General features: G+C 28.1%; 1 protein-coding gene across 1 annotated transcript; it reads right to left on the minus strand.

The window, feature by feature from the left end:
• Positions 1-5284: 5284 nt before the first annotated feature.
• LOC136072141 (serine/arginine-rich splicing factor 1-like) lies at positions 5285-11095 on the minus strand. The gene is made up of 4 exons (XM_065820669.1): positions 10850-11095; positions 9902-10274; positions 9020-9177; positions 5285-5620 (listed from the first exon to the last, which is right to left on the minus strand). Exons 1-4 carry the CDS (start codon positions 11026-11028, stop codon positions 5533-5535), a joined length of 798 nt encoding a protein of 265 aa, XP_065676741.1. The 5' UTR covers positions 11029-11095; the 3' UTR covers positions 5285-5532.
• Positions 11096-11797: the final 702 nt, after the last annotated feature.

Consider the following 11797-nt stretch of genomic DNA (forward strand, 5'->3'; position numbering starts at 1 on the left):
TCCAATGGAAATTTCCTTGGCAAATTTTGGAATGTTGAGCTACAGCGGAATTTTTCCCTTTACCTTGTAGTGCACTTGTTTGATGCTGGCATATCCGAGACGATATCTTCAGTCCAGTTTCACCTACATAACATTTGCCACAAGAGCACTCTAATTTGCAAACACCGGGATATGGATCAACTGGTAGTGTAGGTTTGTTTTTAGAACTATGGAGATTTTTTGGAGACTTATACACTGGTGCGAAAAATAAAAAAACTGCGACTTATCAATGCTGCTAAACGACACAAGGAAAAAGAAGAAAAAAAGGTATTGACTGAGAAAAAAAATTAAAAAATTGTGCCAACAAGTCTATAGCAACAACAAAAACGAAGTCATTTCACTATCATTTGTATTTCAACCATTGGTTGATCCCGAGAATAATACTGACTAATATAAACTAAGTTTATGTTTTGTTTATATGTGGAAAAACAATCTATCTCCTCCAGTCTTTAAAGATCTCGTCAATTTAAAACCAACCAGCAAATACAAACTTAGAAATATAAATTTTTTAGAAAAACCTTTTTGTCACTTAAATTTTAATCAATTCTGTCTTGCCTATCGTGCGCCACACCTGTGGAATAAACTTGTTTTGCCAAATTTTGATTTTGATCTAACTAATTCTCTTCATCTTTTTAAAAACAAAGCAAAAAATTTTATTCTTTCTCAAGATAACATTTTACAATATTACTAATCACTTGAAAAAATTTAATTTCTTGTTATTTTAACTTAACTTGAGAACTTTTTTTTATTATTTCTTTCTCGCGTTTTGTATTTTATATTGTTTACAATATTTTGCTAGTTTGTATTATTTACAGTTTAACTCGTGTAAAAGATTAATATATATGTATTCTTCATAATACCTTGCACTTCACAATTATTGTAAATAAAGAAATATTAAAAAAGATGTAAAAAACTATATATTTTATTACATTTTATATGGTCCCGATGACAAGATCCTTGTGATCTTCTTTCGGAAACCAAGTTTATATTGTTAGTCTGCTATATTTGTATATTTGCAAAAGTATTTTGATAGTTTATTCTATTGTATAACGACTGACTTTGTAAACTGAAATAATTGAAAAAAAGTATTAGACAAAACCTTTTATATAATTAAAAATGCATACAATTTTGTTTTACCTATATAAACCTTTTTATTTTTTTATTTAAGAATACTCTAATGGTCTTATGTGTGGTAAGACCTAATAGTCTTATCACAAAGCATCGCCACAAGGGGATAAGCATTTAATAAGTTGGTTCCCCATTTCAAGCCTAATCGATAACGTATAACGGATTCGAACTTGCAACCCTTGTACTACGAATTCCATGCTCTGATTACTTCGACAGGGCTGCTCATTAGAAAAATTAAATTCATGACTGGGGCAAAAAGAAGACAATATTTGTCTTTTTACTAAGGCCTTTAAGCTGCGATGAGTTGAAACTTTACTTTAATTTAAAATTTTACAATTACAACTTGGATTGATCTCAGAATCCAGATTCAGGTTAGAATCTTTAAATCAACATGGCAACATTGAGTTCAAGTGGGCAAGAATCAGTGCTTTTAACACACTATACAATTTATAATGGTACTGCCAACTACTATCATAAAATCATAAGAATTCTACATTTTTTTTTGTAGCTGAAGAAATAAGGTATCTAATGATATATAGTGCAGTTGTGTAAGTCTAATGATAGTCTGTCAACATCAATTTTAGTGCGAATGCGGGCGATGTTCGATTAAGTTACCCTATTAATTCTGACAAAATAAATTGTTAATGTTCTAAAAAAAAAAGTTTATTCGAAAAAATAGAAAATACTTTTTTGCGCGCTGATATTAATTCACCTTTCCCCTTATTATTATTTCACGCTATGCATTATGGTATTTGTATGTACAGAAAAATCAAAAACTAGAAATTCATAGTTCTTTTTAATTTTTCATTACTTCGTGGCTAGCTCGTACATAGATATTAGTTTTCTCTCTTATAAAATTTTATATATTTAGGGGTCGTCCAAAAATTACGTCACGCTATAAAGGGAAAGAGGGGTGATTTTGTGACGACTCATACAAAGTTGCTTCTTAAGTGTTACGATTTTGTGACAAGGGGGAAGGGGGAGGTAAAAAATTGGGTGACGTAATCTATGGATGACCGAAATCTTTTACAAATCTTATTATCTCCGCAGCAGAACAACTGCATTGTAATAGAAACAAATATTTCAACGTAGTTGTAGTTGAATTTTGTTAGAGAAGCTTCTTTGAAGTATATTTTATAAGTAAAAGAATATATTATTAACTCTATAAATATTTCTGCTGATTCTAGCTTTTTTAAAAACCCGATGAAGATTCTACTAACGTTTCGAATAGTTACGTGGAATTTATTAGCTATGAAAGAAAATAAATTCTATAGATGTAAATTTAATAATTAAAAGACAACATCTCTGTTTCCGATAAAACATCAACATATATGTACTTATATTGTATCAAACGAAATTTTGAATAAAGCTAAATATGAAATTGCTGGTAATCAGTTATTCAGAGAGAACTGTGAAAAATAGATTAGAGTTAAACCAAATATTTTATTATATAGAATTAAACCAAGGAATGGCAATGACAGTGTTAATTATTGAAATTAAATTTGGTCAAAATTATTTTTGTGAAATATTTATTAACGAGTAAATGAAAAAATGTTGAAAAATGTAAGCCTAGTTATAATGGAAAAGTTTCTGCATTGTGTATAGGGGAAATACAATGTCTTATGGTATTTGTATGTACGCGGAAGTAAATAACAAAAACAAGTCGAGTAAAATGTTAAATATTGAGAGAACTGAGTTTGTTCCAATAGACTTTGGTGTATTTTATTTCACACCTTTTAAATATTTTAGTTCAAATTTTAAAAACTATATTATTGGAGTAAACTTTGCACTAAGACCTCGAAGAAAAAATAACGACAAGCGCACCCAACAATGTTATTCAACTAAAAAACAAACAAAAAAAAGAAGTCGGGATTTTACATGTTGTCTACCTAAATGTTTTAGCATCTAAGCAAACATAAAAATTTATCATTTTATGCAATTCCCAACAAAGAAAATATTGAAGAATAAAAAAAATATTAATTCCTTATAATAATTTTTGCATACTTTTACATCCTTTCAAATATATTTTTTTAATCCATAAACTAAAAATAAATGTATTTAAACAAGATAAAATCTTATTAAACTAGTTTTCATTTTCAAGTTTAATCGATTGCACAAAAAAGTCAATTTTACTCTTTTCTGTAAAAATTTTGATACCTTGACATTGGTAAAATTAGCTGTTTGATTTTTAGGTAAAATTTTATTGAACCAGTTTTCATTTTCAAATTTAATTGATTGCACAAACAAGTCTTTATTTTTGTATAGAACAAAAATAAAGACTTGTTTGTAGAATAAATGTATTTAAACAAGATAAAATCTTATTAAACTAGTTTTCATTTTCAAGTTTAATCGATTGCACAAAAAAGTCAATTTTGCTCTTCTCTGTAAAAGTTTTGATTCCTTGACATTGGTAAAATTAGCTGTTTGATTTTTAGTTTTTGCTGTCTATTACTATTTCCATACAAAAAAGTTTATTGGTACAAGCTTTTTGTACACAAAGATTACTTTTTAAAAAAGAGCACTTTACTTCAACCATTTTGTAACTGTCTCAGTTAATACAGGGCTAGAACCAGCCATTGCATTTAGAATTTATAACAAGATCACATTTTTTAGCATCACAGTTAACTTTTTCTTTAAACTTTTCATGAGCAATATCTTCACTTTCAATACTCCAATGACAAACTTGTGATTGTAAACTACTATCAAAGTTTTTTATAAGCTATTTCAAAAATGAAGTTGGAGGAGTATTATTTCTACGTTTTATAATTGTACCAAAATTTGATGCAGTAAGTATTTTATTTTTCAATTCATTCTTATTTTTATATTATTTAGTTTCTGATTTAACTTGAATTATTTTCTCAACATTGATTAACATTATGGCAAGCTTTAGTTTTCCTCAGTCAAATTAGTTTTAATTAAATGGTCCAGACAATGTAGAAATTTTTCCATTTTAACTAGGCTTAAATTTTTCAACATTTTTTCATTTACTCGTTAGTAAATATTTCACAAAAGTGATTTTGGCCAAATTTATTTCAATAATTAACATCGTCATTGCCATATCTTGGTTTAATTCTATATAATAAAATATTTGGTTTAACTATTTTACATAGTTCTTTTTGAATAACTGCTATTTTATGTTTAGCAGCTCTTTATTCAAAATATCGTCTGATGCTATATAAGTATATATATGTTGATGCAGGGATGGCTCCAGCATTTTTTGGTCTTCGAGATATCTAACTTCCAGAGAAGGAGCAAACTCCAAACATTTATATGTTTATACTTATGTCAAAAAAGGATGCTTTGCAAAAAATTGGAGCCTGGGAACAAAAAGCCCCAAAATTTTAGCCCCTCCTGCCCTAAACGTGAGAGCAACAAGTTGATGGAAAGTTTTTTGAACTGTTTTCAACTAAACTCATCGAGAAATTTTAAGTTTCATAGTACATTTTCTCAGCGTTCAAAAACTATGACCATTTAAAATTGAGCTGTGTAATAACTTTAAAAATGCGCTATGCCTGCATTTTGATAAAAATTACACGACCGACAACACTAGGAGGAGGAGGGGTCAAGGAGCACGTGCACCCTCTTTTTTTTTTTTTGTAAAGAACATATTTTTCATTAGAAATTTCAATATATGGAGAACCAATTTTTAAAATCCGTGTCGTCAACCCTGACACATGCATAATGTAGATATCAAAAGTTAGTATTTTTATATACAAGTCGAGAAGATTGAAAACAGAGGACTTTTTAACATAAGCTCGAAAATTGCAAATATGACTTTTTATTCAGTACGAAAACGTACCTCTCTAAAGATTTATAAAACACTTTTTTTTAGCACCAAACTCGGAAACAAAAAAATTCTTATATATAAGGTAATTAATAAATAATCAAAAAGAAAAAATTTTTTTTTTTTGAATTTTAAAAAATTAATCCTTTTACTGCTAATTATCTTTGAGCTAGTTTTCGAAGCATTTATTTAAACAGCAACAGAACCAGATCCATCATACATTCTAACGTGTACGCATACTCTTTTAGCCAAAAAACTGAAAGATCATACACATTTTTGAAATAAATAGCTTCATTCTACCCCCTAACAAGGAATGTCAATAATGTAAAAAAATCAACACGAAAATAAACTTTCTTTAAGTATCATTGGAGTATTCTACTAAGGTTTTAATTTATTTGGATAGATTCACAGTTAAAAATCTTTAAAAAATAAAAATTTTGAATTTTCAAAACTTTTTTTAACAAAAGAAAATATTTCAAGTTTTTGATTACTTTTAGATCTTGAGAATAGTCAAATTCTTAGCAACTTATCTCCAAAATAGAAGCAAAGGATGACAAACGCAAAACAAAAAACTTTGAGGTTTATCGCCTTGAATCCGATCGAGATCTGCTTCTGCGACGTATTGGAGATCTACTACGTGAAAACCTCCGAGGCGACCTGCTTCGAGATCTAAAATACAGAATAATAATAGTTAAAAATGAAAACATTCCAAACTGTTATATTTACACATACAGTTGATTGGAGCCTAAGAACAACAACTCATACTCACCATAGTTAAGGCGAATTAGTAAAACTTAAAATCGTAACTTAAAAAAAAAAAATCACCTTTTGATAATCTTAACAGGTTTTAAATGAAATGAAAATTTATTTTCGCCTAAGGGGGCATCCATAAAGTACGCACGAAGTAAAACCACTGAATTAGGACCTCCCTCCCCCTTGTGCGAACCTGAACGCTTTCGAAAACCCCCTCCTTCTGCGTACGTATGCGTTACTTTTTTTCAAAACAAAGCCCCCCTTCCCCAACGCATAAATATTTCAAAAACATTAAAAACATTTAGTTTATTTGACATTTCCCTGCACTTAATTAAAACTTAAAATGTTACCTAATATACTTAATTCAATCTTAAAATGTTACAACATATTTCAGCATTTTAAGAGAAATGATAAAAACCAGTTTGCGTACAGTACTATAAAAAAATTATTCAAAAAAAGTTTGCCTTTATTTGACGTCTTTTTGCTGCTCATCTCGCCACTAATCAAATAACGTTGCGAAAAATAAAAAAATATCATTTGGAACGATTGTCGCTCGATTTCTTTTTTATCTCCTCATTGCTTATAACAAAGTAAAAACAAAAATTGTGTCTGAAGTCAGAAAAATAAACAATACTGAATTTGTTACACAAGTGAAGTTCAATGTTCAAAAGAAAAGAAAAATGAAATCGAGTTTTGGAGATATAGTCAAACCGCATATGTACTCACTGTCTTTAACACCCCCTCCCCATACCTGCAAACGTACTTTATGGATGGCCCATAATACAACTTTTTCTGCTTGTACCATTTAAAAAAAGAGATTTTTTGGTGTTGTTAATACAGAATTTAAAACCTTTAATATGCCTCTTTATGAACTTTTTTTTGGGTTTTGCTTAGTAGGTTTGCTTCAAATTGTTTTAAAATTAAAAAAACGTCCTTAATTTAGAAATGATTAATGATCAAAAGAGCTACAAGTCAACAAATTTCTCAAAAAACATTTATTTTCACTCATGCTTTTTCCAAACTTATTTATAAAATAAAATTTACTAATGTAAATTAAGCAAAACTTATTGATGGAAATAAGCTCCACTTAATAAGTAAAAGTAAACAAAAAAATTATATAGTAATGGTAGCTCTTTATCTTCTATTTTTATCTATTTTTATTCTATTATATAGTAATGGTAGCTTTTTATCTTCTATTTTTATTCTATTATATAGTAATGGTAGCTCTTTATCTTCTATTTTTATTCTATTATATAGTAATGGTAGCTCTTTATCTTCTATTTTTATTCTATTATATAGTAATGGTAGCTCTTTATCTTCTATTTTTATTCTATTATATAGTAATGGTAGCTCTTTATCTTCTATTTTTATTCTATTATATAGTAATGGTAGCTCTTTATCTTCTATTTTTATTCTATTATATAGTAATGGTAGCTCTTTATCTTCTATTTTTATTCTATTATATAGTAATGGTAGCTCTTTATCTTCTATTTTTATTCTATTATATAGTAATGGTAGCTCTTTATCTTCTATTTTTATTCTATTATATAGTAATGGTAGCTCTTTATCTTCTATTTTTATTCTATTATATAGTAATGGTAGCTCTTTATCTTCTATTTTTATTCTATTATATAGTAATGGTAGCTCTTTATCTTCTATTTTTATTCTATTATATAGTAATGGTAGCTCTTTATCTTCTATTTCCTGAAAGAATATTTTATTGTTTAAATGTCTTTACAATGTCTTTATAATTCCAGCGCCGAACAAAGTCTTCACTTAAAAATACCATTCAAAAACTTGAGATTTCAGCGATTTGGAAATTAAAGCTAAAGTTAGGATTCCGTAATATACCGCTATTATATTTATTAAATTACACAACATAAACTCTTGATATTACACTTTAAATAAATTTTAAAAGATTGCTAGCAGTTCGCAGGTTTTCAAGGGACCTGTTTTGAGCTACACACAAGTGTACAATACACCAGAGGGTCATCAAGAAAAAGGAATTTGAGGCATCAACTACTTAAATGAAGATGAAAATCGATTTTATCACAATATACTTGTTAAATATATTATATACAATTGTATATAATTCATTTAAACAATAAATAAATTAAATACAATTGTATAAACAAACTTTTTAATTTGACTTCACTTTATGTGTTAATAAGTTAAAAGCTAATTTTTCAATACTTTTTAGAACTTTGAATGGGCACAGAAAGTGTGCACAACAGACAATATAAGCAGTATTAATACACTGTGTAGGATTGTAAGTATTGAAGCTGAGAAGTAACAAACCTGGTCAAAAACAACATTTAAAGATTAGACATTTGAAGCAGCAGTGGTTAGAGTTTTGGCTCAGAAAGTTATGGCATAGAACCATAGATTCTGTGTTAGAAACTCTGGTTCTATGCCAGCTCTGACCAGAAAAGCAACATTGGTAAGGAAGAAGGCGTGAACTTTCTGGTTGAATTCTCTTTTGTTGTAATAAGACTGTTTTTCTTTTAAAACTAATACTACAACTAGCCTAACTAATACTACACTTTTGCTAACAAATTTTGAAAACTCAAATGTATTTAAATTTTTCAGATTTTGACTCTTCAATGATAATAGTATTGATTATCTGAAAGCATTAAAAGATTTTTTTTTATGTTAGATTGGAACTAATTATTTTTTGTTGCTTAGTCACTAATTTAAGCAAATTTTTAGCTTATTCAGTTTCCTTAGTTTCTCCATAATATAACGTTTTTAGTTATTTTTTTTCTTGTAAAGTACTCAGATTTTATACTTTTTTAATACTCTTTAAATATAAAAATCTGCTGCATTTAAAACTTGTAGCTAAATCTAGATGCAAGAGTTATTTTGAATTGAGTCAACTATTAATTTCACCTTCGTTTTATCGATAGATCTCCACCACTTTCTGATTTTTATCAATAGATCCCCACCACTTTCAGATTTTCTATTTACAGCTTTGCTATTGATAAAACATTTCATGACAATTCTAATAGTTAATTTTGGAAATAATTATACTTTTGAAATAAGAGAATATAAATACAATAGATTTTTTAAGGTAAAATTAAAAAAAAATATTTTTTTTAACTTTCAGAATCAATACTTAATTTAAAAACTAAGCATATGTAAAAAAAACTACACATATACCTGAAAAACGAATCATGAATAGATCATTAAAAAAAATAATTGTAAGAAGTAGTTTTTAGGAAAACTTATTTTAAATTTGTTTAAATTTTAACATAGTGGTGATAATATATAATATAACAATTAGTTTTAAAATAAATTGTCAGTTATACAACTAACCTGCTTCGTGAATTCAAAGGCTGAGGAGAAAGACTTCTAGTTCTTCGTCTTGGAGATCGACTACCAGAACGCCTAAGAGATCGACTTCTGGAACGTCGAGCTGGTGATCGACTACGCGAGTTACCATCGCGTTTAACCCTTACAAAAGTTGTTTCATTCTAAAAATAATCGATACCAATGAAAGTATTATAAAATTGCAAAATGTTTAAAACCAAATTTATTTACCACTACAGATTAAAAAGCTTTTCACAGTTCAGAGAAAAACACAGTAGCACATTAAATCAAAAAATGCAGATATTTTTAAAAAACATTTTTACAAGTGCTCTTGTACTTCACCGAATTATGAAAAGCAGAAAAATCTAAATAATTCTAGCAGATGGACTTAATTTTAAAATGTTTCCCCGGGATATGCCAATTACGATAAAGAAAAAGTTCTTTTAAAAATTTATTTGGCATTGTGAAAAATATCTTATTGAAATTAATTTTAGAACATTTAGCGGCCTATACACCACTTACAACTCCCGTAATTTAGTTAGAAAATCCATCCCGGTGGAACAGAAAGTCCTCTGAAAATCCTTGGTGTAGAGAGTTCTTTAAAACGCCTCCCTGAAAGATCCTCGAGTATTCTAAGAATTGATGCACGATCGATTCCTGGCTAGATTGTTTCCCTAGTAACTTCAGTCCCGGATAGATTTTTCCTTAGTAACATCTGTTCCGGCTAGATTGAATGATGCAAAAATAAATCAAAACTTAAAGTTGAATTTGATATAACCAAATAAAATATACCTAACGAGTATGCAGATTGTGTACACTAGAAATGATTTTTCAATCAAATTCTTCTAAAGATACAAAATTAGTATAAAAATGTTAAAAATAATTTACCTCGTGAGATTTAAACTTGCTGTCATCTAAATACTTCACAGCCCATTTCATATCTTCATAGTTTGCAAATTCACATACAGCAGTACCATCTTTATAAACATCAGCATAAAGTACTTCACCTGCTTCTCGCATATGATCTTTAAGATCTTGCCAGCTCCCAGTTGGGGGTAATCCAGAAACTAGAACTCGATTTTCAGACCGCCTAATGGGTGGCCCTCGTCCTCGTCCTCTCACATATCCACCTCCTCCATTGTTATTAGACCCAGATTCTGTTCTCTCTCTACCAGCAGCACTATTACGAGGAAACTGAACTCTGATTCTTTGCCCTTCAAATCTTTCACCATCTTTACCATAAACAGCATCAGATGCATCTCTAAAAACAAAAGTATTTATTTCACTTTCTTTTAAGCAAGCAAAACAAACAAAAAACAAAAAAAGAACGTAAATAACAGAAAAACTAAAATATAAAAATGTAAAACAAGTATTTTTCACAATAGTAACAAATCATCAAAATGAGTTTGAGCAGAGTTTTTAAATGCAGTTATATAATAAAACTTTTATTAAAAAAAAAAAGCAGTTTTCAATTAGAATACTTTAATCACTTTTAAATAATGATAACATTATTAATAATAAAGATTGAGATCAGACTTGACTTGGTGAAGTTTATTAAGAGAAAAATAACTCTGATATAGAAATTTTAATTTAACTGTAGGTAAGGGTAGGAGGAGCTCAGGAATCATAAGTGGCAGTTATAGTATCACAAAATACCAAGACCTGATCTACAAAACAGGTAAAACTAGGAATGACATCCAGTTAAAAAATTGCTTTAACTCTAACATAATAAAATAAGAAAACAGTATTATAGAAACAGTATTATAGAAACCACACAATGAAGAAACAGCAAAAAAAAGGTAATCTAAAATTTTTTTAAAATTATGTATAATATACCTAGGATCTTCAAACTCCAAAAAAGCAAAAGCTGGATCAAATCTGTTGTGAATATCAATTGCTTTTATTGGACCATACTTATCAAACAGATCTTCTATATCCCTATTTTTAACAAACTGAGGAAGATTTCCAACATAAACTCGACACTCAGATGAAGTTGATTTAATTAAGCGAGACATTATTAGATAGCTAAGTGATTGAAAAAAGTATTATGCTCCAGGTAACATAACCAACATTTATATACTATATTATATAAATATATACACATACACAGATATATATATATATATATATATATATATATATATATATATATATATATATATATATATATATATATATATATATATATATATATATATATATATATGAGATCACATTGCTTATCTAAACACGTTTATACTTATATACAAATACATATATATAAATACAAAAAACAAAGAATAATATTAAAATAATAAAAATTTTTTTGGTGTAATAAAAAGTCCCTTATATTTAGATAGTACCTACCAAAACCTTCCGTCGATGTAAGTACTGCTCCCACAAATGGCTATTTTAGTATCTCATAAATGACATCATGAAACATAAATTTAACTGCACATGAAACGCCACTGATGGCATAACCACTGATGACGTAAATAACCATCTGGGGAGATTTAGGTACATGCATCAACAAAGGTTTTGAGTTCTAACATACACATATGCATATATACAACTAGGATGACACAATATTTGGTAAATAAACAATTGTAGTTTATGAAATAATAATTATATACCCAACTATGTAACTATAAAGGTTAACAGTGCTTCAAACTTTATTCCCATCTTCAATTGTTTATATATAAATAAATCTTGTTTAAGATTATAATATAATCATAAAATTAAAAAAAACATTGAAAATATGGAACTTTTTAAAAATAAACTAAAAGATATTCAGAAAAAACCATA

Source organism: Hydra vulgaris, chromosome 15, assembly GCF_038396675.1.
Source record: "Hydra vulgaris chromosome 15, alternate assembly HydraT2T_AEP".
NCBI classification, from domain to species: Eukaryota; Metazoa; Cnidaria; class Hydrozoa; order Anthoathecata; family Hydridae; genus Hydra; species Hydra vulgaris.